Below are 26,674 nucleotides of genomic sequence, written 5' to 3' on the forward strand. Positions count from 1 at the left end.
ACCATAAACCGTCAGATTTGTCTGGACACTTCACAGTGGATCTTCTTGATCCTGAGTTCTGGTCGGTTTTAGCACAAATAAACTTGGCCTCCATGGCCTTTGCAAACTGTAAGAAAAGAATATAAAGGGTGAAAAATAATTTATATATTTGCAGAGGAACAAACTCACATTTTGTCCTTTAAGAGTTTGTTCATCACAGTATAATGACATTGTTTCCTATAGAGTTTCCAGCGAACTGGTGGAAAATAACTAAATACATTAAGTCAAGTGTATTAGGTCAGATTTTACGTACTTAAATTCATAATATAGAAAGTATGTGCCGTACTGAACTGGGGATATTGCGGCGCCTAAACTACAGGGGCATGTGGAAATATTGTTTTTCTTTTTACCCCACTACATTTATCTGACAGCTGTAGTTCTAGATACATTTCAAAATGAGATTTTACATGAAAAGGACATTTGATGATTTCAAATGTAAGACCACTGTTAAAGATTAAACCCCTATAAGTTGTTAGCAGTTCCAACGAAGGTATTCACCTTCTAAAGTTGACGTTCTTGTTTGAATAAAATGAAAGATGATATCAATAAAATGTTTGTCTACTATAATTGAAGTAGGAATATGACCGCAGTAGCCTACTTCTCCCACCAGCTGGCAGAATGTATCAGGATCTTGGATGAAGAGGACTCACCCAGTAAACTATGCCAGAAAGAGTTGTACGTTGCACTACCGGTTACAGCTCCGAGTTTGGCCGGATTCCTCCTCACTGTGTGCACTGAGAAGCCACCAGGCCCTGTCACCTCCACCTCCACCACATGATAATCACTCAACCTGGGGCATAAAAGGTGGAGTCAGCAATTCTGTAGAATGTTTGTTGTCCAAAAAAAAATTCAGTCCGATCAGTCAATATCTCCTCACGATCCACTACCTGCCACACTGTGTGTGTGCTGAAAAGAAATACAGTGTCAATACACAGTCTAGGCTCTGTAATCTGGCATCTTGCTAGCTAAGGTGGGCCCCCTTTGATTACACTTCGTTGACATACCATTCACAGAGCATAGGCTGTGTACTAACACCATATTCTTTGAGCGCACACATAGTAGTAGACATAGCATCATGAGGAGATATTCACTGATTATCAGCTGACTCCTCCTTCAAGGGGTGTGCAAAGTGGTTTCAAGCAGATAGAAAAGGTTATGTGAGGTAAATCTGTTTTTTTTATTTTTTTTTAAACTCACGCTGTGTCAGACACAATCTCGCCCTGAACTCCAGTGAAGCCGAGCGCTCCAGCTGCTACTGCTGCTGCTGCCATGGTGTTGACGTTATTTGGAGCGAGGGGGCACAACTCTGCCACTGAGCCTCTGAATAAAACACGCCGGCCCTCGCCCTCTGTCCAATCTGAGAGGACGTCTCCTGTCAGCCGGAAGCAGGACGGATGCTTGGACATTCTTATGAACAAGGCCTGAACACAAGTCAAGAGAAGAAGCAGAGGGCAATCAATAAGAGCAACCACAATAAACTAATTCCCTCAGTACCAAGGTATTGGTGTCCAGTACAACATTTTTAAAACAATATTCAAAATCAGCATATGGCTCAAAGATTGAGCCTAAACTCATTCAAATGTTGTTAAAGTAAAAAGTAGTTCAAAGCAAAGCAGCTACCCTTTTCATTCTTTAAGTCTAAACCATTCGAAGAATAGTCACTGGCACCGCTGTACCACTCTTTCCACCGCCACACCTGCACTACCTACATGTTACCTTCAAGGCCCCACTATCATTCAGCCTCTGGATGTCCTGGCCTCCCCATAATGCACCACTGGGGACGTAGAGCGTCTTCTGATACAGAAGAGCTGCCTGGCGCAACTTCTGGTTCAGATCTGGATCTGAGAGGGCAGAGGGAGAGCCAACCTGAGGGGAGGAGACATCAATTCTGTGAGTAAACAGGGACTGTGATGGATACATACAACATTGTGTATCAAGAACACATGTAATTACTCATGAGCATTTCTGACCACTGATGTACAAAGCATATCAGTTGGAAAGAAAATAACAAAATAATAAAATAATTGATCGAAGAACATTTATCAAAACTAATCTATATCTTTTCAAATAAAACTCCACAACTATTTGTACAAACATTAGCTTTTTTTTAACCATAACTTCATTCTTATTCGTATGCATCATTCTTAAAATGATGCATACTGAACAGCATTTCTCTGTTAAACAGTCAAATATACAGTTTTAGCTTTCCCAATTCAACACAAAATAAAATCACTCAAGATGTGTTCATATAAATTAGCAATGAAATCTAACCATGAAATGAGACTGAGACAAGAAGTGTGGCCCAAATTCTTTCACTATCTGCGGATGGCACACCTCTACAATCATATCACAGCGCCTGTAAAACCCACAGAGAACAGCACACACACACACACACACACACACACACACACACACACACACACACACACACACACACACACACACACACACACACACACACACACACACACACACATTGTAAGATGCTAATGCTGCTTTTTGCATATGGGTTTATTTGACTGGTTTGTGTGTTTGGCACCTGTCTGCAAATGACGATAGATCACCAAGTATGAGTTTGTCTGGAACTAAACCTTTGAGCTTGTCAGGATTTCTGTTCCAGACGAAAGCAAGAGTCAGACCGAGAGCAGCTCCATCTTTAAGGATCCTCTCCACCAGGTACTGCCCTAAAAAACACACACACACACACACACACACACACACACACACACACAGGAAAATAGTAGGACTCTTTAGTGAGAGCGTGAATCATTTGGATGAGAGAAGTGTACACGATTTAAGCCAAAATCTGGTAAGGGGAGTTCAGACCTAGATGTCCATATCCTACAACTCCAATCCTTAGGGAGGTAGAGCTGGTCGCCATGTCCTGTGTTGAGAAAGCAAACATGCATAGAGAGAAGCCCAGAACATTCACCTGCAGTTTAACAACACAAAACAGAGGACAACACACAAACATACAAGTCTGCTTTTGACATTAGTTCATGTCTGAACTGCCTCAATCTCCTCTTAGTCTTGACCAATATTAAAACTTCCATTTATTGCTCTACTCACCAGATAATCACACGCCCCTCACACAGCTCCCAACTTGAAGCACAAAGACCGGCGTACGACTCCAGAGAACTGTGGGCAAGCACAGTGCAAAGTTTGACTCAGGGAGGCCACAGTTAATCATTGTCAGTTGTTCAATGTGGGGAGTAGTCACAGGCAGTGCTCCTCTTATTCCTATCTATCAATCTCTGGCGAAGATAAATGCCTTCATTCCCACTGCCATAAACATCCTTAATCAAAAGGTAATGACCCACACATCCACGTAAACACTTTGCACACATATATTGTAATTTCTTATCCTGTCTAAATACATTTTTCTTTAATGTATTATTTTTTTTTTGGGGGGGGGGGGGGGGGACAAGCGCTGTATGTTTATTGTGCAAGTTTGTCTTGCACTGTATATAGTTTATGTTGAGCCAAGACTAAGATGATTCTCCGTCATGATGGACAATAAAGATTTCTGAATTGTGCAACAAATGCAACAATGATCTAAACTTTCAATGACAGTCAGATGAGACATGATTTTATTATTTCAACATACAGTTTATACTGTGAATGAGTCACAAGTTTACATTAATTTTATGCACAATGTAACTACATCTTTTGTTTACTTTTTGAATTAAAATATGTATTGCTTTTGCTCTGTTTTTACAGTTTTTGTAGTATCAAGTGGACTGATAAACCCTCGCCTTTGTGGGATAATCTGAAGCAATGTGGTCATAGTGAACTCTAGTGATTACATTATGGATTATGTCTCTCTCTTGTCACAGTTGTTGAGTTTAAAAGTTAATCTTACATCGCCTGCAAGGTTAAGAGATACGTTTTAAGGGACTCCAACTCAAAGGTAGTCCCAATCTGCTAAGAATGTGGCCATTTTCCCACAATTAATGTATCATTGGCAACAACTATCAGAAATTGACATGCAAAGTAAGGAAACAACCTTAGTCATATCAGAGTTAACTACTAGTTCAACTTTGCCCCCTCATATGTTGATGTCACCAATACACTCCAGTTCGTCCATGAGAACTCAAAACAGGGAGAACATTGATTATCAGAGTGCAATCAGACATCGAGGATGGGTCCAAAGTTCCTTACTGTGAAATACCGGCAGATTGAGAGACACAGCTGACACTCAAGAGAGGGGGAACAAGACAAGAACACCTGAGGATTATTTGTGCTGTTTACTAGGACAGTCAAGGCAGAACTACATAGACAATAAAGACAAAAGAAAGTGACAAGACAGCTTCATCCAACTGGACATCTGTTGACAATGGACATCCTTGAGACACATGCCTATGACAGGCGGCTCAAGAGAAACACGGTACTATATTCACTTGTTTACGGCCATTGGTCAATTGTTTTTAATGTTACTTACAAGTGGAATGGATAAAAAAATTTAAATGTTCAGCCTACTTGAAAACATAATTTTTTTATTTGTTCTTTCCACTCATTCCTCTCTATCAGACCTGTGCTTTCCTTCTCTCTCTCTTGCCTTTCTTTCTGTCCACAGCGTTCTACTTCTACATGTGGACCCCTGACGTGCCCACGTCCATCACGTCTGCAGGAGTCAAATCAGCACCTACACTCCTATTGGCTGCAGTAGTGCTGAGTTGGAACGGAGGACAGAGTGTCCTGGGTGTGGTGGGAGGACTGATCTTCTCCGCTGTCGGGGACTGCTGTCTGATATGGCCTGAGCTGTTTCTGCATGGTAGGAGTCTTGAATGTGAAAAAGCACAATTTGGAACCTTTTCAAGATGCAAATTAAGCTGCCAGTTGTGCATTTTTGATCATAATTCTGATCAATATGGATCCTCTAAATTAAAGTTGCAAAGTTTTGCATTGTGCAAACAATTAATATACCTACCTTTTCTGCCTCTGCGCTGGAGACAGCTGAAGGCCAGTGGCATTGTTTTCGGGTTGTCCGTCCATCCACATTCACTTTTGAGAGATTTTCTAATTTTGCACAAATGTCCAACTCTAATTCAAGGCACAGACTCACACCTTGACTTGAGAAAAAACTGATCACATTTTTGTGTGTGTGGTGGGGGTCAAACGTCAAGGTCACTGTGACCTCATATATTGTGAGCACAATATTCTAAGAATGCATTGAGGGATTATTTTCAAATTTGTCACACATTTACACTTGGACTCGAGGGTGAACTGATTAGATTTTGTAGGTCAAAGGTTAATGCGATGCGACCTTCCATATTGTGAGTTAACGTTGACCTTGTACCATATTATTTGTGTAGCTTCTTAGGAGCTTACCTTATTTAAAGCATTGCCTACCACCACTTTACTTTCATTGTTCGGCAATTGTATGCTTCAAAGAGGGTTTGAAAGTGCCAGGCGGCTGTTCTTGTTTAAATTAGTCAATCTTAATTCAAGCTGCATTGTAAATAATTAATTGACATTTTGAATTAAAATCCTTCATTTGTTGTACATGCATCTGTTTCAGGAATGGGTGCTTTTGCTGTGGCCCATCTGCTGTACTCCTTCACCTTCCTCTCCAGTCGTTATTCACCGGACTCCCCTTCTTCGTGGAACCGTCTTCTGTATCTCATCCTCTTCATGATTGGAGGAGGTTTCTACTTCTACCTGTATCCATTCCTGCAGAAGGCTCCAGACTCAGAACTACTCATTCCAGCCGTGGGTGTCTACGTTGTCTTGATTACCCTAATGGGGACATTGGCCATCCGAACCCGCCACACAGCCACACTGTTAGGAAGTCTGTGCTTCATAGTGTCTGACATTTCACTGGCTCTGCAAGTCTTCAAGGCGACGGCGCCAATGAAGCACGGTCAGATCGTTGTCATGGTGACATATTATTTGGCACAGCTGCTAATAGCAGTGGGCGATGTAAAGGCAGTGGAGTACCATGATGACATTGCAAAATGGAAGAGGTCCTAAACAGCCTCCCTGTGGCTATCTATTATGTTCGGATAATCTCCATCATCCTGGTAAAATCCTACAATGTCCAATAAATCCTTCTTGTACAGTAGGTATTGGGGGTTTTAACATGAACCAATCACATATAACATACTACATTCAAAAAATGTCGTAAAAGAGCAGCTTGCAAGTCAAACAATAACAAATTGTAACAAATTTGTGTTTTATTGATCTTATGATCAAGTCATAGCATTTTACAATTAACACAGTCCACAAACTACACTGAAATAAACAATAGACTGTAAAAAAGAAAAAACTAAATAAAAATCAGTATTCTTTGATTTATGCCAAAATATTCCAATCAGTGATTTTGCGTGAATTCTATGTAAATGTGAATGTGGTGGCAATGTTTCCCACTTGTGAACTGGGCATTATCTGTATATAAAGGCTTCCATTTGTTTTTAGCATAATAAATAAATATGGTGTCAAAAATAAAGTGATGTCAGTCATGTTTTAAGAGACAATAAAAATAAACTTAAAATAAAACCTATTTAACAGCAATTTAAATGTGTTGCACATGTAACTCATTCAGCATTGGGATGTAAATATTAACAATTTATAATAGGATACAATTTACATACATCCTATGATGGAGATTTTTGGTATCATATTTAACGTGTGAAGAACTAAAAACGGCTGACTTGAAAAAGTATTTTATACATTACAAGTTATTTACACAGTAAAATCCAGGACCTGGATTCCATGCTAAATCAGAAAAAACAAATCAGTTGAGATAAATAAGACTTCAGCGATCCATCCCGTTGTCATCCGACTGCTGCCCGCGGAAACACGTGGCCCTCAAACGCTTGCAGAACTCCAGTTCTTCCTGTTGGAAACAAAATTTTGACTTTAAAAGCTGTTACTAAGACTAGGTTAAAGCCTAATCTTAGGCTGCATATTTCAAAACGGTCTCAATTATTTAAAAAAGTATCTGCATGGTTGGATCGAGTAAGCAGATGAAAATGGATAACCAAAACTGTGCAGCTTTTTCTTCTTTTTCTGTATAAGGTCTGTCAACATTACTAGATTTTGTGGTCACACAGTCGTTTTTTATGTGACAAACTGTCCTTGTAACTATCTATTCTGCTTGCTTTTGAGATAAAAATGTAAAATAAAATACTTAAAAAATATACACAGCCTGTATATAGGCATGCAAACAAAGGAGGGCTCACAGTAGCTAGCAACATGCCCATTGGTGTTTACAGAGCCTTAACTGTGTATAAACATTAAGCATCCACATTTTTCTTTAGCACACACACAGTACGGACAGGTAGCGGATTGTAAGGAGATATCGATTATTTTTGACAAAAAATTTTTTTGCGACAAACATTCTCAAGATTCATTCACTGACTCAACCTTTAAAAGGAATAGTTCAAGATTGAAAATGTTTAGCTTTTTGCCTCGCTCTTTGGCTCAAGAGAAGGTGAGAGAAACTGTTCCTGTAATTGTGATATAGAAATGGGCAAAGGTCTCTCATCCAGGTTAATTTAGCTCAAACAATGGTAGTCAAGGGGAGCATGTCAAAAAATAAACTTTACAACATCACTAAACGCTCTAGTGTGCTTGTTGGGACTTGTTTATTTACCGCGTTATGTTGCGTTCTATATTTTTACACGTTTAAAAACTAAATACATACTGGAAAGAAAACAGGAAGTGCCTGTGACGGTCACATGGTCACATATTACGAGACGCAACATAACGTGATAAATAAACAAGTACCACAAAGCACACACGAGCGTATAGTGATGAAAATTGTTTGAACTATTCCTTTAACTAGTTGAAACCTTTTGACCATCAGGTGCAAAGAAAGACAAAGGGATTACCTGACTCTCTTCTTTTCCTTGGAGCTCTCTGCATCGCTGTCCGAGTAGCTCCTCCAGACCCAGAGTGGGGTTCCTGCAGTCCTTCAGACCCTGTGGATAGTCTTCCACCAGACTGACAGACACATTCAAGATGGACAAAGAGGGTATGATAATGATAATGAATGATTATGTGAACCAACAATTGATGGCACGCCAACTTGTGAGTGTGAAGACAGCGAGGTAGAGAGGGTTTCTTACCAGCAAAGGGCGCCGAGCACATGTTCGTGGAAAGTTGAGTGCGGTGTGCGGAGGACGGATACCAGCTGCTGTACCATCCCCATGGAGACCACTGTGTCTGCAGGGGAGGAAGAAAAAGATGAGAATGTCCAAGAGTCATTTGAGAGGTTCAGCAGTACACAATTAGTGTAACATGTTTATGCCTAACTGAGGTAACATTGTCTGTGTAGTGTTAGTATGAAGCGGAAAGTGGGCACAGGTGTGGGAATGGTTAAAGGATTTAACCAGAAAATGGAACGAGAAAATTGCCTGATTGAGAGTAAAAAGTGTGTCTTGGCCAGGAAAGCTAGCAATAAAAATGAGTTAAAGACCAAACAACATTAGACAGAAAACACAAACTCGAAATGAAAACAGATATGCAAGTATGAAATCATGAATAACATTTAAATAAAGCAGCCGAATGACTAGACGTCGTCCAGCTCTCCCACAGCTCTCTCTCTCTCCCTCCTCTGCTCGCACAAGCTTTTTTAGTAATCTGAATGTTTATACTTCTATTTGTTTTTACTTTGCATTGTTTTGTGTGACTTGATAAATAAAAGGTTGGATAATAATATTCAATTACTTTATGCCAATGACTGCAAATTCACTCATTTAAAGTTATAAATCCCAGAAACTCCTCATCCACTGAACAGACTGGAGGAGGGTGGTATCACAAGATATTTTGGATGTCAGCTGTTTGACCGAGAATTTAAAAAAAGTTCAACACTGTCGCTGTTTTTTGAAGGCCTCTCTCCCGCTCACACCTTTCTGTTCGGGGTGTGACCTCAGCAGGTTGAGCAGAAGGAAGGCTGACTTGGTCCTGAGCTTCTCGTTCTCCGACTGCATGCCTCGCATCAGCACAGAGAAGCCATCGTGGGACAGAAAGGCCTGGAGTCCCGCCTCCTGCTCCCGAACCAGACCTGACATTACAACAACAGGATACAGTTACAGTGGTGCTCCGCTACGTAAATGGTTCAGAAATTGTATGACGTTGTTATTGGCAAGGCACTACATTCTCCGCTTTTATTACAATAAAAACTGAAACATTATTACATTATTGGCAGTTATTACGTTATCTGCAGTTATTACATTATCGGCTGCTACACACGCTCTTTTAGTGCCGTCTGAAAAGCCAAGTGATGGTTCTGATTAAGCTACTATTCAGCATTGTTACAAGCCAGTTTTCAAGGGGACAGTAATGTTGAAGCACTGTCTTGGATACTCACATGAAACAGCGTAAAGGGCTTTCACTCTGACAGTGGGGTTGGGGTCTGTGTCCGTCAGCTGCAACAGTTTTGGCAGCGCCCCGATGTCCAGCAGGTGGGCCTGCACCTGGGGCATGTTCTGGGCACAGGAAGCAATGAGCTCAGCAGCACGCCACCTCAGGCCACTCTGGGCATGACACACATACTGGGAGAGGCACAACTTCAGTCCGCCAAGAGTCATCAGATCTGTGAAGAGGGAGAGGGGGAATGGGTCGGGACAGAGTCAGTCAACCAATAGTGTTAAGCCTTGTTTCCACTGCGCGATGTATTTCTATTTCTGGGGACCCTTTCGTTGGGGTACAAAGCCGTCCCAAAGGGTCTCGAAATGGTTGAAGCTACACACTGCAGTCCGTTGAACGGCCGAGGATCATTTCTGCGTAAAACTGCAGTGTGTGGTGTGGTCACCTCAGCAAGAGATAAGATTCTTGTGCTGAAGCTGTAATACGGCCTTTCTAGTGGCTGTAAATGTTATTGTAGGCACTTCTGGGCCAGAGTTTCATTCAAAACTGAACATTATTGACTGTATGAAGTCAGTATATTGTAGGGCTGCACGATATTGCCCAAAATGATTATCACGATTATTTTGGTCAATATTGATATCACGATATTTTACCACGATTATTCAGTAATTGTAGTGAGTAAAATATTTGTATTGGATTGTCACGTAAACATAACAGCGCTTTCATATCCATGTGATCGGCTATGCAATATTACTGATAATGTACATATATTTGCATAAATATAATAAATATTTACCTGAAGTCAATGCATTTCCACAAAGAAAATATAAATCAAAATATTGCACCAAAACTTTACTCAAAATCAAATCAACAGAGCACTGCTTTAACTTTTCCTTGTGCTACATTTCTGTTGAATAACACATCTTTGTTTCCTCACCTGACCTCATTGCATCTCCTAAAAGCAAAAATATAAAATATTTTACTCCATTCATTGTACCTGCATGATGGATGTGTATAAAACTTGATTTTGAACTAAATAAAATTTTGCCCACAATGTATAACTAAAATAAGTATATTATGAGCTGCGCCCTGTCAAAATAAATCACAACCTATATGGCTCTACTATGTCGGAATTTAATTTGAAAGGACGGAGACGGGAAGTGGCAGGTAACACTCAGCAACACGTTAGTTAAATGTTGCTGCATCTCATGCCTTTACTCCCAACGCGAGGTTTCATCTTCGCTTCAGGTCGTGTGTACGCTGAGGCACTGACTGTATGGAGTTATTAGCAACCCTGGGAGCTTGTCTAATAACTGGAATAGTCATTGCAAACCCACTAGGTTCTTATGTAATGAAAACGTAGTTCAATACGCCAGCAAATAGGAACGACCAAGGATACGAACTAGCAACGGTGGAATAGTCTACTCGCCCAGCTAGACTGCTTCAGCTGACTGAAGGCTCCGGCTCAGCTGTTAGCCACAGAGCTACTGTTTTGCTAACACAACTCAAGACTCGCACACTGTACAAACAGTAAATGTAATTGGCCAACATGCTTAACCAGAGCTCCATCTAGCTAACATGGCGGGCTGCAGCCTGAAGCAAAACGTACTCACGTCGTCTTGCTGGAGTCCTGTCGGACATTAACCATGACTCCTGTGTTCCCTGCTCTCCTGATACATGCAAAGACGTGTTGAAAAAGTATTCCATTGTTTTCTGAACGAGTAGCCCTGTTTGTGGACGTCTATCCATCAAAACTATGACGTAGGTCCTTAGGTGACCCGTTCGCTATACATTATACTCTTGACAGCGGTCTGTCTGGCTGGATAACAGACCTGGCAAAGTGTCATGTAATAATGGGTTATAAATCCGGTCCCACACAAAAAAAGAGACTAACAAGGGGATGTATGTGATTTCACAAGCGCAGATGTCTGCTCTCGCTCGCGCGATAAGCAGCAGCAGCTTGCTTCTTCGCGCGGCTCTTGGAGTGCTTTCTGTCTATGCGGGCAGAAAACTGTTCACACTTTGGGGGCGGAGCCACTGGACTTTGATTGACAGCTCTCGGGGAACCTGGGGTTGCCAGGTTGGAGCATGAACAGGCACATGATCAGCGAGTGGTTTGGGGAGGGATTGATTTGCTTCGCAGCTGAGCACACATTTAAAATATCGCACATTCATGTACACGTCATCGTGGGAAGCCAATATCGTCATCGCGATGAAAATTCGATATATTGTGCAGCCCTAGTATATTGGCAATTCTTACAAGCAGAAGGTTTCTCTGTGTGTTCTGCAGCTGTCCGGCATACCGCCTACCAAGTAAGGGTGCAGTCGGAAGTAGAAACGCAAGCTAGATCTAGCGTAAGAGTACTGACTCGAATCGTGCCGTGCAATTGCAACTGTAATCCCATGTTGTTACAAACCTCTAGCATTGTCCAGGTTCTCACACAAATCTGACAGAATCTCAAAGGCCGTTTCCCGTTGATCTTGTTCCTCTTCATCCCTCTCCTCCTCGCCGTCTCTCTCCCTTTCAATCGTTCCTTCTTTGCTCAAGAAAGCCAAACACTGCTTCATCTGCTTCACTTCGTCCATCTGGCCCTTGCACACGTCTGCAAGAGCCTCTGTCAGCCACTCTTTCCTCTGTAATAGAGAAACCAGAGCGAGGATGATTTACCCTTCTGATAAAAAGGAGAGGTATTCATGGGTCAAAACTAAAAACGTGTACTTGATCTTGAGGTCTCAGTCAGTTTTATAGTCTCAAACAAAAAATCAAAAATGACCTGAAGAGAAGTCTGGACAAAGCCCAAATGGACTTAAGAACTGGGTTTAAATTGTGTGTGTGTGTGTGTGTGTGTGTGTGTGTGTGTGTGTGTGTGTGTGTGTGTGTGTGTGTGTGTGTGTGTGTGTGTGTGTGTGTGTGTGTGTGTGTGTGTGTGTGTGTGTGTGTGTGTGTGTGTGTGTGTGTGTGTGTGTGTATTGGTACCTGTCCATAGTCTCATGTTTGAAATGCACAGGCACTTACCTCCTCTGACATGGGTGCAACAGGGGCGGTTGCCTCTGCTCCCGATCCGGCTTCCACTGCCAGCTGCAAGACGCCCCCCAGGCTCTGGGGATATCTCCGGTTTTGTTCTGCCATGATCTGAAGACAATAACAAGAAAGTAAGAAAAACAAAATCAGCAAGAAACGGACAACTTGATTCCTCAAACAAAACATGGAGTAGTACTGTACAGGACCCGAGAAAAAGAATCCCAAACAAATGAAGCAAACATTGACTTTACTCTTATATGTTAACACTACCTCTAGTTTTGGGGCAACATCTGATTGGTTTACATTATTAAAAATCATGCAATATAATATACCAAAGAAATGACAGGAAAACAACAGCTCTACTAGCTAACATGATGCGAGTTTAGCACAACCAGTAACTAATTTAGGTACGTGTCTCGTTGACAACATTTTCTTCATTCCCCAACTCACCTTTTTCAAGAGTCCTATAACATGCGTTAAATAGATGCACACACAGTTTCTTCTATGGCTCCAAACAAGTGAACTCCGCCTTTAAAGACAGACACAAGAAAGCACTGGAAAGTTCCAGCTAGCATCATGGAGGCTGCCATGTTTACCGTAAACCTTGGACCAAATTGGCAACATAAATGTTGATTTTAATGTTTTTTGTTTTGTTTTTGTTTTTGCCAAAGTACTTTCTCACCGTCTTCAAGTTCTCACCCTTCACCCTTTCGTCCGAAAACTATCTTTCAAAATTGCAATATAGTAAATAACTGACAGTTAAAACGCCTTTGTTTTTGAAAGGCACAAAGTCGTAGACCACTATATTAGAGTGTTTAAGGTAATCAGTGACGTTTGTACGTGACGTTCAAAGAGTCTCAGTAAAAAGGAGAGGAGCACCTCAAGCAGAAACAGTATAGGCCTATGCCTAATATTACATCGTGTGTGTGTGTGTGTGTGTGTGTGTGTGTGTGTGTGTGTGTGTGTGTGTGTGTGTGTGTGTGCGTGTGTGTGTGTGTGTGTGTGTGTGTGTGTGTGTGTGTACTTAATAGATAATAACACACCACATTATGTTAGATAAGAGAATTAGATTGCAATAATTGAAATTAAATAATGTAATATTATGAAAATTGTGAGGGAACATAAAATATATTATAAGGAAATGCAAAAAAAAGGAGTCTTGCCGTGACCCTTGGGGGTCTCCATAGTTGAAGTAAAATAAGAACGTTGCAAGTAGAATATAAGTAAGAAAAAAGCATCCTCCTATGTAGGAATGTATGGCTCATAAAGTTAAAACATGATAAAAGGCCTTCTATTTTGGGCGATTGTATGAAAGAAAACGTGATGAAGCAACATCTTTGGTGTCCTTCTCGTGCTGGTTGGTTCCCGTTGATATTATTTTCGCCCTGTCCTTCAGACAGCCTGACAACGTTGGAGCTGGCCGTGTAGTCTCCCTCTTGATTCTTTGCTCCTCTTTGTTCTATCTAACCATCCAAGATGGCGGCGCTTGTGGGATTGCGTGCATGTGTCTCCGGTAAAGTATTTTAATTATCTTACTGTTATTGCATTTTTGCCAGTTTATGGAGTCATGGCGATCTAATGTGTTCTTTACATCAGTGTGTGTTGTTTGCGTGTGAAGAAATTTAAATTATCACGTAATAAGAGATGATGCTGTCTGATCCGTTAGCACAGCAAGGTCACGTTACCAAAGAGTGTTAGCTAACGACACAGCTAGCCGAGAATGACCGAAATCAGCTCTCAATGTAGACAGCTCGAGAAAAACATTACTTGTTGGACAACTAACAGCAGCTCATTTGAAGCAGCGTGACACTGCAAAGCCTCCCATGGTTGGTACGAAGGGGTCTGTCGGCTTCGTGACAACTGCTTTTAGCTTCCCAATGTAACCAGGGTATTTTACTGTTTATCTTTTTTGCGACTGCGATTCTGTACCATGTTGCTTATTTGACAAATGTTTAATTTAATTTTTTGAGTGAACTGTCAGCAAGGATGTGTGAGGTCAACAGTGCACTGAAACAGTAACTACAGACTAGACTGTAGATTGTAACCTACAATGCATGTAGACAACAACCAACGCTTCAGTCACTGAAAGCCTTCCGACCATGCAGTGAGATTATGAGAAAGGAAAATTGTTATATGTCAAGGACCATTGAAACTTATAAACAGCCATTAACAGAGTATTTGTTTCTCATATTTTGATTCCTTTTTTTTAGCCCTTCAGCTTTCCTCGCCAGGCCTCCTGCACAGCTCCTTCAAACTAGTGAGTATGGACACAAACTGCACCCAATGACTGTCAAACCTGTGTATTGTTACTTTATTTTAGGATGATTTTGGGTCTTTGTCTCGTAGTGCGCTGTGCCTGTGAGTCGGCGGACGTTTGCTGCAGAGGCCAAGAAGACCTACAGCAGAGACAAGCCCCATGTGAACATCGGAACAATCGGCCATGTTGATCACGGCAAGACAACCTTAACTGCAGCCATTACAAAAGGTACAGTGACCAATGTCCTAGCCTTGACTTCTACGGTGGCCCAGATAGTCGTTGTCAGTTGAGAAAAACATAAATGTGACCTTGGCGTGTTTCTTGATCCTCAGTGCTCGCTGATGCTGGAGGCGCAAATTATAAAAAGTATGAAGACATTGACAATGCGCCCGAGGAGAAGGCCAGAGGCATCACTATCAACGCCTCCCATGTAGAATACACCACAGCCAACAGACACTATGCTCACACGGACTGTCCTGGTCATGCTGACTACGTCAAGGTAAGCGGCTTTACTTCTACTAAGCAACTGTAACCAACACAGCGTAGAACGTACTGAACACGATGCAGCTTTGACATGATTTTAAATGATCAGAAGCGTTTCAAGCATATTACTTTTTCTTTAAAAATGACTTAAATATGTAATGAATCCCCTTTTTTAACCTCATACGAGGAACTTTTAAATGTAAACTAAACAGTTTAATTTTTACTCTGATGATTATAAATGACCTGCAACAACAAACAAGACTATCAGCGAAAACAAAGCTATTTATATATAGTTATTATTATTGCCTTAGATCGGGTCCGTTTTCCAAGGAACTTAGCAAAACATTTTATAGCAGGCAAACTGGAAAAGTCTGTTTATGAATGGTACTTCATCAAAGTTTACTTTGCTTCATCTACTCATATTACCATTATTAATCTGACATATTTACAAATAAATACATAACCTTGCTCTTTTGGATGAATACATGGAAATAGGTCGCTGATCCAGGTTAGCTCAAACACTGGTAGTCAAAAGAAAAGCTTTACAACATAACTAAATGCTCCTGTATGCTTGTTGCTCTATATTTGGAGACTTTCTGTCACTTTAGAATCAAATAAATGTATACTGGAAGGAAACCAGGAACCCGTCTAATCCGAGACCGCGGTGAAGTTAGTATATTTCATCAACAACGTATGTCTTCTCGTCTCCAACTTCAAACTAACTTCACTGCATTAAAAAATGCACGCACAGTTACAAGAGCGGTTTCTGTTGCCATTTCTTGAGCCGGAGAGTGAGGCAAGAATCTAAAAATGTTAAACTATTCCTTTTTAAGCATTTCAAGCATATTCATTTTACTCAACAAATGCCTTAATAAATGTAATGAATCCCCTCTTTAATTATCCCTCTCTCTTTGCTTATTTCAGAACATGATCACAGGCACAGCTCAGATGGACGGTTGCATCCTGGTGGTGGCGGCCACCGATGGCCAGATGCCTCAGACCCGAGAGCACCTGCTGCTGGCCCGGCAGATCGGCGTGGAGCACGTGGTGGTTTTCATTAACAAGGCCGACGCTGTGGACGACAAGGAGATGCTGGAGCTGGTGGAGATCGAGATCCGCGAGCTGCTCACTGAGTTCGGCTACGATGGCGATAACACGCCCGTCGTGATCGGCTCAGCCCTCTGTGCCCTGGAGGTAGGGAGCAATTTGACTCAAAGCTTAGATCAGGGGTGTCCAAACTTTTTTCACTGAGGGCCACATACAGAAAAATCTACGAAGGGCCGGGCCACTTTGCAAAAAATATTACATTTATCAGGACATGTAGCTGCTCTGATGTTTAGTTTCATAGTGTTTTCGTAAATTGTAATCCTTCTTCACGGCAACACTTTACTTGCACACTAAACAGATACATTCCCCCTCTTGTTAAATGCCATTGATACACCCAGTGTTTTCTGCTTTTGTGTCCAATGTCCGGCTGGGTGAAAATAGTAGCCAGCCGAGATCCCGCTCCTCCAAGGGGGGTCCGGGGGTATGCCCCCCCGGGAGATTTTTTTAAGTTTTTAAAGTGAAATGCATGAATCTGGTGCACTTTGAGAGGGAAATTAAGAGGCTAAAGATGAAGAATTTTGTATGAAAAAAAAATGGAGACACTGTGCCAGATGAATTAGAAGCTATTGGAGAAGGACACATGGATTTTCCATAATAATATTAATTTAAAATAAAATATTATGCAGGGTCCTCTGGGATGGGCTTGGTGCTCTTTTTCTTTTATGGGACATATTTCTCTGTAATATAATGAGTGCATTTAAATTATTTAAAAATTAAAAGGGCCATATTACATTATATTTTTTAAATGTGCCACGGGCCAATCAATCAGTTTTGACACCCCTGCACTAGTGGGTTAACTAAGAAATGCAAAAAAAAAAAACATTATAACTTTAAAATCGGCCGCGGGCCAATAAAAAGCGGGGCCGTAGTTTGGACACCCCTGGCTTAGATAATGCTGTGCTTCAGCTGATTGTAACCACTGTTGAATTCACTCGCTTTAAATCTATAAGCTACAGTAAAAACAATTAAAACAAAAACATTTTATGGACAACAACAGCAAACAGTATATTTTAAGTCTCTGATGTAATGTATCTGGATGTGGTCTAACAAAAGTTTTTGGGCTCCATCTCAGAACAAGCAGCCTGACCTTGGTGTGAATGCAGTGATGAAACTGCTGGAGATTGTGGATACATACATTCCACTCCCCAAAAGAGAGCTCGAAAAACCTTTCCTTTTGCCTGTTGAAGGAGTTTATTCAATCCCAGGTATGATTCTTAAAAAAAAATACTCATCCATTTAAGGAGGAATATTGCTGGTATCGGTTTCTTGTCATAAATTAATAACTTTAATGTAGTTAATGGTGACCCAAAAAACGTGTTTGTTTCTAAATGTTAGGTTATTAACTGTGTCTTTCAGGCAGAGGCACGGTGGTGACCGGCACCATGGAGAGGGGTGTCATCAAGAAAGGAGACGAATCTGAGTTTGTGGGCCACAATCGCTGCTTCAAGTCTGTTGTTACAGGTGAAGAATAACGCGCCCCACACACATCTAGGGCTGCAACTAACGATTATTTTGATAATCGATTAATCTGTTGATTATTTTCTCGATTAATCGATTATTAATCGATTAGTTTTTTGGTCCGTAAAATGTCAGAAAATGGTGAAACATTTTCCAAAGCCCATGTTGACGTCCTCAAATGTATTGTTATGTCCAAAACACACAGATATTTCAGTTTACTGTCATAATAGGATTAAAGAAACCAGAAAATATTCACATTTGAGAAGCTGAAATCAGAGAATTTGGATTTTTTTTATTAAAAAATTACTCAAAACGATTAATCGATTATCAAAATAGTTGGCGATTATTTCAATAATCGATTAATAATCGATTATTCGATTAATCGTTGCAGCTCTACACACATCCTACCTCTACTGCGCGTCTACCTCGCGTCTGCCTTTTTGTCACAGACTGTGAAATCAACGTAGAGCGAGCACACATCCAACCTCAGACGCACTGCTGAGGCGCGTCGGAGGCACGTCTGCAGCGACGCTCCCCTTCACCTCAGGAGGCTCGCCTATTTTTTTCTGAGAGCAGCGCGTCTCTCTCGCGTCTCTGTGCTTTAACTGATAGAGAAATACTCTGCTGACAGTCATACCAGCAGCATTCACTCTAGTTACACGTTTACCCGGTGTGTTTATTTCAAAATAAAACATCCCTCAGTCGTATACGCGAATAATCCCTTTATTTCACGATTTAATTGTGCAATCAAAATCCGAGGGATTTAAAACCTAATTTTCAATTAGTTCTGGCATTTCATTTTTGGATAAATGACACATATTGAGATCCAATATAGTGAAGAAATAAAAAAGATCATGATGAGCGCAACAGTTTTCCGTTGCTCTATCTGTGTCTACGGCCTTCTTCTTCCCCGACCACACCCCCCTCTCTCTCTCCCGTATAAATCAGTAAAGTGATTTTTGAAATACTCTGCTGAGAGTCATATTGACTTCATACTGGCAGCTTTCGCTGTAGTTTCACCATTTCCTGGTGTGTCCCCTTCAAAATAAAACTTCCAACAAGCGAAAATATGGCAAAAAAAAAGAAAAAAATGGCAAGGGGCGCACGGATTACTGTCCAAACTCAATATAAATCATATGCATCATAGATGACATGAAAGAACTTCATTTTTAATGGGAATTATCTATGAAAACTCTATGTAGAAAGATAGGGCTTTTAGAAGCAGCGCTGCAGCAGCAGCTGCTGAGACGTTGCATGTGTGTCCGAGAAAAGTCCGAGAGAGGCAGCAGTAAGGTAACGCGACGCGCTCCAGAGGTAGACGCAGGATGTGTGTGGGGCACGTAAGCAACAGATTCTCAGAGAAGGGGGGGGGCACGTGGGTTGTTTACAAAGCACACAGACTAAAATGTGACACACCTGCAGATGGGTGATAAGCTATATTTCATAACTTTTTCATATAAATGAATGTCGGTTGTATTCAAGCCATCGCCAAATGAGTTGACACAAAGTTGATTAAGCAACTATCAGTTCCACAAAACTCTCTCTATATTTCTAAGTATGACAGCGTTTACAAACTGTTGGCAGCCCCTGACGCAGGAGGTCAGAAAAATTTCAAGAAGCACCCAAGAAATGCTTCAGTTGTTGATTCTACTGCTAAGAAAAAACCTGGACGTACAGAAGAAAGAATACGATCCATGCGCGGTCACCAAAAGCTTACCTCATGTAGATGCACTGACAGTGTTGTTGTAATGACTTAAAATTCCTCATGGGGCTACAGAACATAGAGTTTCGTATGTAACTCCTGTTCTATGAATTCTCCAACCTCAGTCAGTGCGTTTACATGCAGACTCATAATCGGATAACTAAACGAATAAGACTTCAACAGGACTTTTAAACTGCATGTAAACACCTTTATCCGATCTACTTCGCACACAAATCGGCACAATAACGGACAAGAGATGTCGGATAAGAACACCTAGATAAGTCGTTCGTTGTCGGCATTCTCTCTGCATGTATACAGGGATCGGACATCGCTTATCGGACTTCTCGTTCTGTGCTTGTGTGCCTGCGCGTAGGCTACACCCATGGCTACACCATGGGTTATTGACGGAAGAGAACCGGACGTGGCTCTTTCAACACTTGTTGAAAGCATGGTTGAAAGGGCTACAGCGCCACCTAGCATAGTGGAGACAGCCATGCATTGGACATTTATCCGATATCTGAAAGGCCATGTAAACTCAGAAAAGTGACACGGTCCGTTCGAGTGTCTAGTTCGATATATGTGATAATCTAATCTAGTTGTGCCATGGAAACGCACTGACTGTCTCCAACCTCACTGGTTAAATAAATTATAAAAAATAGATAAATATTACTAGATAAGATACATTTAAAAAAATTAGTGTACTTAATTAACTGAATAGACGATTAATGTATCTGATCTACAAAGGCTGCTGAGCACCTGAGAACATTGTGTGAATATTGATGTTTACATTTGCTTTGCTGTCCGTCCTGTCAGGTATTGAGATGTTCCACAAGTCTCTGGATCGGGCCGAGGCAGGAGATAACCTGGGCGCTCTGGTACGAGGACTGAAGCGCGAGGATGTGAGGAGAGGGATGGTCATGTGCAAACCAGGCTCCATCCTGCCTCACCAGAAAGTCAAGGCCCAGGTCTGAATGCACAATATTTCCTTTTGATTAATGTGTAATATGCTTGATTAATCAATTGATCTAAATGGACGATTTTTAACTGTTGACTGGCCAACAGTTAAATCTGTTACATGACTGTACATAATCCAACAATCGTAATGGCCAAATAACAGTTAAATGCTATCTGGGAGACCAGCCAGATGCCACAGTAATGACTCTGAGGTCTTTCACTTAGGATGTAAGAAGGGATACAATATGGCAACGAGTTGTTGTTGTTTTAGCTATTTAAAAATGAAATCATAACGCTGCTGATGTGTGCGTGTGTGAACATGTCTGTGCTTCCTGTATTCCAGGTGTATGTTCTGAGTAAGGAGGAAGGAGGCCGACACAAACCATTTGTCACCAACTTCATGCCCGTCATGTTCTCTCTAACCTGGGACATGGCCTGCAGAGTCATTCTGCCCTCTGACAAGGTGTGTGCGTCTGTCAGTAAAATGGATATTAAATTATCAAGTTTGATACAAGTTGTCATTATGCTACTTTAAAATACCACTGTTTTACCCCCCAACCCTAGTTCAAATATAGGTAAACAAATGTGTTTCCTAGCTTCTTACATTTGTAAACAATGTAGTACCTCAGGATTTGGAAGGATATTAAACACTAATGTGTCTGTTGGTCTTCTTTCAGGAAATGGTGATGCCGGGGGAGGACACCTCCTTGATGCTCGCGCTGCGCCAGCCCATGGTTCTGGAGAAGGGCCAGAGGTTCACTCTGAGGGACGGAAACCGAACCATCGGCACCGGCCTGGTTACTGACATCCTGACGCCTTCAGAGGAAGACCTGGCCAACTGGGGCTGAATGCTGAATAAAACTGAGTGTTGGGCTCTAGGGAGGGGAGTGGGGGGATGCATTTAAGGGGCTAGGAATGGTGGATGTGTGGTTGTATGTGTCTGGCAAAATCCAATGAATATAGAAATATACAAATACAGAACATAAACCGGACAGGACTTCAATTAATGCATGGCTCTGTTGTGCAGTACCACCCAAACAAAATACCGGTTATGTTTAGCACTGTCTTTGTGTCTGGCCAGACTGTCCAAATTATGTCATTACTGTAATAAACATGTATTTAATACTACAAATCCGTCCTTTGTTTTGTGATAGTGGCCATTGCCGGCCAGATGATATTTTTTTGTTAAACACTCAGACAATGAGACATATTTATTTTAAAATAATCTTAATGCATAAATATTTAAAAGGACCTGCCTGAAAAAGATAATAGCATACTAATTCATGTTACAAGATCAATATGCCACATGAGGGCAGCAAAGAAGTGATTCAAGAGCTTGTTTGCAGGTATGGTAATAGTTTTAGATATTTCCAACTGTGATCAAACAACCCATGCGGATCCCATTTTCGGCATGGTCCACTATCTAATACATTGAAAGTTTGACTGCCCTGTCTCTCCTGTCATACCTGCAAGGTCAGAAGGTTAAGGATTCCTTCACAAAACAATGCAAGATGCTGCTGCAGAAATATTAAAACGTGCTAAAGCTTCGTACAATTAACTAACCATTTTAAATTGCAAATAATTAGAATAAAATTGTATGGTATTTTATATATAATGTTAATAACATTATACAGGTCCTTCTCATATAATTAGCATATTGTGATAAAGTTGATTATTTTCCATAATGTAATGATAATAATTGAACTTTCATATATTTTAGATTCATTGCACACCAACTGAAATATTTCAGGTCTTTTGTTGTTTTAATACTGATGATTTTGGCATACAGCTCATGAAAACCCCAAATTCCTATCTCAAAAAATTAGCATATCATGAAAAGGTACTCTAAACGAGCTCTTAACCTAATCATCTGAATCAACTAATTAACTCTAAACACCTGCAAAAGATTCCTGAGGCTTTTAAAAACTCCCAGTCTGGTTCATTACTCAAAACTGCAATCATGGGTAAGACTGCCGACCTGACTGCTGTCCAGAAGGCAGACACAGAAAGAAATTTCTGAGCGAATAGGCTGTTCCCAGAGTGCTGTATCAAGGCACCTCAGTGGGAAGTCTGTGGGAAGGAAAAAGTGTGGCAGAAAACGCTGCACAACCAGAAGAGGTGACCGGACCCTGAGGAGGATTGTGGAGAAGGGCCGATTCCAGACCTTGGGGGACCTGCGGAAGCAGTGGACTGAGTCTGGAGTAGAAACATCCAGAGCCACCGTGCACAGGCGTGTGCAGGAAATGGGCTACAGGTGCCGCATTCCCCAGGTCAAGCCACTTTTGAACCAGAAACAGCGGCAGAAGCGCCTGACCTGGGCTACAGAGAAGCAGCACTGGACTGTTGCTCAGTGGTCCAAAGTACTTTTTTCGGATGAAAGCAAATTTTGCATGTCATTCGGAAATCAAGGTGCCAGAGTCTGGAGGAAGACTGGGGAGAAGGAAATGCCAAAATGCCTGAAGTCCAGTGTCAAGTACCCACAGTCAGTGATGGTCTGGGGTGCCATGTCAGCTGCTGGTGTTGGTCCACTGTGTTTTATCAAAGGCAGGGTCAATGCAGCTAGCTATCAGGAGATTTTGGAGCACTTCATGCTTCCATCTGCTGAAAAGCTTTATGGAGATGAAGATTTCATTTTTCAACAAGACCTGGCACCTGCTCACAGTGCCAAAACCACTGGTAAATGGTTTACTGACCATGGTATTACTGTGCTCAATTGGCCTGCCAACTCTCCTGACCTGAATCCCATAGAGAATCTGTGGGATATTGTGAAGAGGAAGTTGAGAGACACCAGACCCAACACTGTGGATGAGCTTAAGGCCGCTATCGAAGCATCCTGGGCCTCCATAACACCTCAGCAGTGCCACAGGCTGATTGCCTCCATGCCACGCCGCATTGAAGCAGTCATTTCTGCGAAAGGATTCCCGACCAAGTATTGAGTGCATAACTGAACATAATTATTTGAAGGTTGACTTTTTTGTATTAAAAACACTTTTCTTTTATTGGTCGGATGAAATGTGCTAATTTTTTGAGATAGGGATTTTTGGTTTTTCTTTACTTTTTTGCCAAAATCATCAATATTAAAACAATAAAAGGCTTGAACTACTTCAGTTGTGTGTAATGAATCTAAAATATATGAAAGTCTAATGTTTATCAGTACATTACAGAAAATATTGAACTTTATCACAATATGCTAATTATATGAGAAGGACCTGTATATAAAATACCATACAATTTTATTCTACTTATTTGTGCTTCTCATAACAGTTATGAGAAGCACAAATGATTATTTCATATTTACAATTTAAACTACATGTCTGATTATAATGTAAATGAATGTAATTATATACATATACATATACATAATTATACATTTTATTCTGACAAGCTCACTAAAATTTTACGGACATGAAATTCCACTAAATTAACCTGTGAGAAATGAGTATAGACCAAACATTCCCAATAGATGGAGACAAACAGCATCAGCTCAGAGACAAAATTAATCCTCAAGTGAATATCAGGGATTGAGTTTTAGCAGATCTTTTCAGTGTGATAATAAACCAGGCTGACCCTGTTGATGTCCTCTGTGTCCTTCTGTCCCCAGCAGGCAGGAAGTTCTCAGTTGCTCAGTGTTTGCTGTAGGTATTCGAGTCAGTGCCCCCTGTAATCCAATCAGCCTGTTGCTGTAATCAAATACAGTATATCTGCATGAGAGGCTAGTACCGCTGAGTGATGTGCACAGCTGGACCATGAATGTCTCCATGAGCAATATGATTTAGAGAGATAGATGATCGGACAGCGAACCATGGTATGTCATAGTGATCAGTGATACTGGCTTTAACTGACTCTCTCAAGAGCAATGATACGCTGAATGTGATTCCAACCAGGGACCAGCTGTGACTGACGGTTGCCGAATCATGTCAAGACAGTATGTGTGTGTGGCAGCCTAGAGACGTTCGTGTTTGTTGACAACATCCTCACAGACTTAACATGGGGAACGGGAAGATATGCATGATTCTGTCAGATTAAACAGGATTTGTTTAGCATTAATGCACATTAATAAATAATAATGTAATATACTATAATGGAGTTGTAAGCATTTGTTGGCAACTACATACAGTACAACGCCTTTGAAGCACCTGTAAGAGTGGTGAAAGTAAAGCTTTCTAAGATTTAAGTTAAATATTATATATTATTATATATATTATTGAAAATTATAACTGTTTAGATTTATTAACCAGTTGGGCATGTTTCCCGCAAGGAGTTATAATTGTTGACAAAACTTAAAAGTTTAATTATAATTGTCAACAGCTAAATTATAGTGTGTTTACATTATATCATTATATTATATTGTAATTTTACTTTATATAACTCTTATAAAAGGTAAATGAAGTTAACTCTGTGTGACCATCAAGGCTGCTATTTGTGTGACCAGACATGAGATTTGTCTTTCATCATTGTCGTCTTTTTTTCACACGGTTTCATTTTCAATGTATCACTTGGGACTATTAGACATGTAGCATAAATAACAGTCTGATACCCCCTGATTTCTAATACCAGTTTCCTCCGTCAGATTTTCCCAGAGAGGGCGTTTATTTTTTATTTTTTTCAACCCAGCGATCATCCCTTCACAAGTTCACTCTTTTAACCTTCCAGCCTTCCACACCCCTCAAAAGAATAACATGACATTCAGCTATCAGATTTTCCCGTGAATGGAGAGGGAAACTGAGATATGATAGTAATACAAGAATAAGGAGAAGAAGAAGATGCTAAAATGCTTTCGTTGACCTGTTCTGTCCTGATGAGGTGTCACTTCTCTGGGGTCAAGGACCAACCATTGTTTTGGACAATTTCCCACCAACGCTGACTGATTCTGACCAAAACGGCCTCCTGTACCAAACACATCTTTTTCAACATAGTAGTCAATACAAAAATTCTGTAAATGTGACGGTACTTGTTTTTCCAAGTACTGTAGTTACTGTAAGTACAGGGGATCCAATGTTTCTGGATTTGACAGGGGCAGCGTATACACCAACAAGTGTTCTAGTCTGCCAAAATGCCAAACGTGCCAAATGTTGAAGTGTTTTTACCGTGGTATTGAATTGGGTACCGAGAACCGTGGAATTTCACTGGTATTGGTATTGACTATTACATTCTGGTGATGTGACATCACTAAACTCATATGTAAGAAAGTCCAATTAGAGACAATAGTGTAACACTTTACAATAAGGGTACATTAATGAACTGTTAGTTTATGCTTAAAGCTGGGGTATGTGATTTCTGATTGGTCAAAGTTAACATGAGCTGTACACTTTGACCAATCAGAGCGAGGCTCCGATTCTCTGTTCGTATTGGCTGTTGGGACTGTCCATTCACTGTCCAACTTTGTTGGTGTGTAGAGCATGTCAGGGAGGGACCATAGGGGAGGGACCAAAGAGAACAAGTGGAGCGGTTGAGGTATTTGGATTCGAATCTCTATCCCAACTGCCATTTTCTCCCCAAATCCTCCACCCCAGCTTTAATTGCTATTAACGGTTAGTTAATTCTTAGTTAATGCATAACAAGCATAACTGATGCTAAGTAAATGCTTGGTTAAACATTAACTATGCTTTGTTAACAAATTCTTAGTTACGCATTAACAAAGCATAATGGTAAGTTAATGCTTAGTGAATGCTTATTATAAAGTATTAACTAAGCAGTTATTACCGGTTATTTTATTGCTTAGTTAATGTTTAGTAAGCATAAAATAAGCATTATCTAACAGTTAATTAATTTACCCTTACTGTAGAATATTACCAACAATACTATATTGTCTTTTTGTCAGTTCCTTCAAAGTAATAACTCGCGTTCTGCACTATTTCCATCCGTTTGTAGCAAGTAGCAGGAGCAATGTAATTCAGCTCAAACATGTCCTATTGCTTAAGGGAAGAAACTGCAGCTGTTACAACACGTCCTTTTTTTTTACAGCCTCCACCTCCTTGTGGCAGCTGAAGGCAAACCGGCAAAGAATAGAGCTGCTGCAATTAAGGCTGAATTTGCCTTTCAACAACCCACTCTACATGTTGGAAGGCTGACTCTCCGCGGCTTCTCGTCCTCCAACAGTGCAGAGTGGGTGGGCAGCATCCCGGTTTATTCTCAGTGAGTGCTCCTTCCACCACACATCACTCTCAGAGGATACAGCGCTACAGTGAGAAATGATAAGATAACTTCCTTAGAGTTAAATGAACGAATGGGTAGAAAATGTAATCATGTTTGAGTTTTTTTTGGCCAAGATAACACTATTTAACACTATTTAGGCCCTTTAGCCGACGGTCATTGGAAAAAAAATTAAATGGGTAAC

The 26,674-nt window shown here is 40.8% G+C and overlaps 4 protein-coding genes across 5 annotated transcripts; 2 read left to right on the plus strand and 2 right to left on the minus strand.

Moving 5' to 3' along the window:
• Positions 1 to 68: 68 nt before the first annotated feature.
• On the minus strand, positions 69 to 2,920 carry aspdh (aspartate dehydrogenase domain containing; the record flags this gene model as incomplete). The annotated part of the gene is made up of 7 exons (XM_080044197.1): positions 69 to 106; positions 690 to 829; positions 1,237 to 1,460; positions 1,756 to 1,905; positions 2,311 to 2,395; positions 2,579 to 2,723; positions 2,866 to 2,920. 7 exons carry the CDS (start codon positions 2,918 to 2,920, stop codon positions 69 to 71), a joined length of 837 nt encoding a protein of 278 aa, XP_079900323.1.
• A 1,455-nt stretch (positions 2,921 to 4,375) lies between these two features.
• tmem86b (transmembrane protein 86B) lies at positions 4,376 to 6,012 on the plus strand (the record flags this gene model as incomplete). The annotated part of the gene is made up of 3 exons (XM_080044218.1): positions 4,376 to 4,426; positions 4,570 to 4,813; positions 5,561 to 6,012. The coding sequence occupies 3 exons, from the start codon at positions 4,376 to 4,378 to the stop codon at positions 6,010 to 6,012; spliced, it is 747 nt and encodes a 248-aa protein (XP_079900344.1).
• A 226-nt stretch (positions 6,013 to 6,238) lies between these two features.
• Positions 6,239 to 12,966, minus strand: hspbp1 (HSPA (heat shock 70kDa) binding protein, cytoplasmic cochaperone 1). 2 transcript variants are annotated; one of them, XM_080044370.1, is made up of 8 exons: positions 12,827 to 12,966; positions 12,371 to 12,487; positions 11,772 to 11,988; positions 9,356 to 9,580; positions 8,894 to 9,049; positions 8,112 to 8,208; positions 7,875 to 7,986; positions 6,239 to 6,877 (listed from the first exon to the last, which is right to left on the minus strand). In XM_080044370.1, the coding sequence occupies exons 2-8, from the start codon at positions 12,482 to 12,484 to the stop codon at positions 6,797 to 6,799; spliced, it is 1,002 nt and encodes a 333-aa protein (XP_079900496.1). In that variant the 5' UTR covers positions 12,485 to 12,487; positions 12,827 to 12,966; the 3' UTR covers positions 6,239 to 6,796. The 2 variants fall into 2 exon arrangements, with proteins under 2 accessions (XP_079900496.1, XP_079900497.1); XM_080044371.1 differs by lacking the exons at positions 11,772 to 11,988; positions 12,371 to 12,487; positions 12,827 to 12,966 and adding an exon at positions 10,968 to 11,279.
• An 877-nt stretch (positions 12,967 to 13,843) lies between these two features.
• On the plus strand, positions 13,844 to 21,437 carry tufm (Tu translation elongation factor, mitochondrial). The gene is made up of 10 exons (XM_080044181.1): positions 13,844 to 13,889; positions 14,587 to 14,633; positions 14,723 to 14,861; positions 14,966 to 15,132; positions 16,041 to 16,310; positions 17,296 to 17,428; positions 17,580 to 17,684; positions 20,197 to 20,348; positions 20,681 to 20,800; positions 21,015 to 21,437. Exons 1-10 carry the CDS (start codon positions 13,853 to 13,855, stop codon positions 21,183 to 21,185), a joined length of 1,341 nt encoding a protein of 446 aa, XP_079900307.1. The 5' UTR covers positions 13,844 to 13,852; the 3' UTR covers positions 21,186 to 21,437.
• The last annotated feature ends 5,237 nt before the right edge of the window (positions 21,438 to 26,674 follow it).

Source organism: Ammodytes marinus (genome assembly GCF_949987685.1).
Source record: "Ammodytes marinus genome assembly, chromosome: 16".
NCBI classification, from domain to species: domain Eukaryota; kingdom Metazoa; phylum Chordata; class Actinopteri; order Uranoscopiformes; family Ammodytidae; genus Ammodytes; species Ammodytes marinus.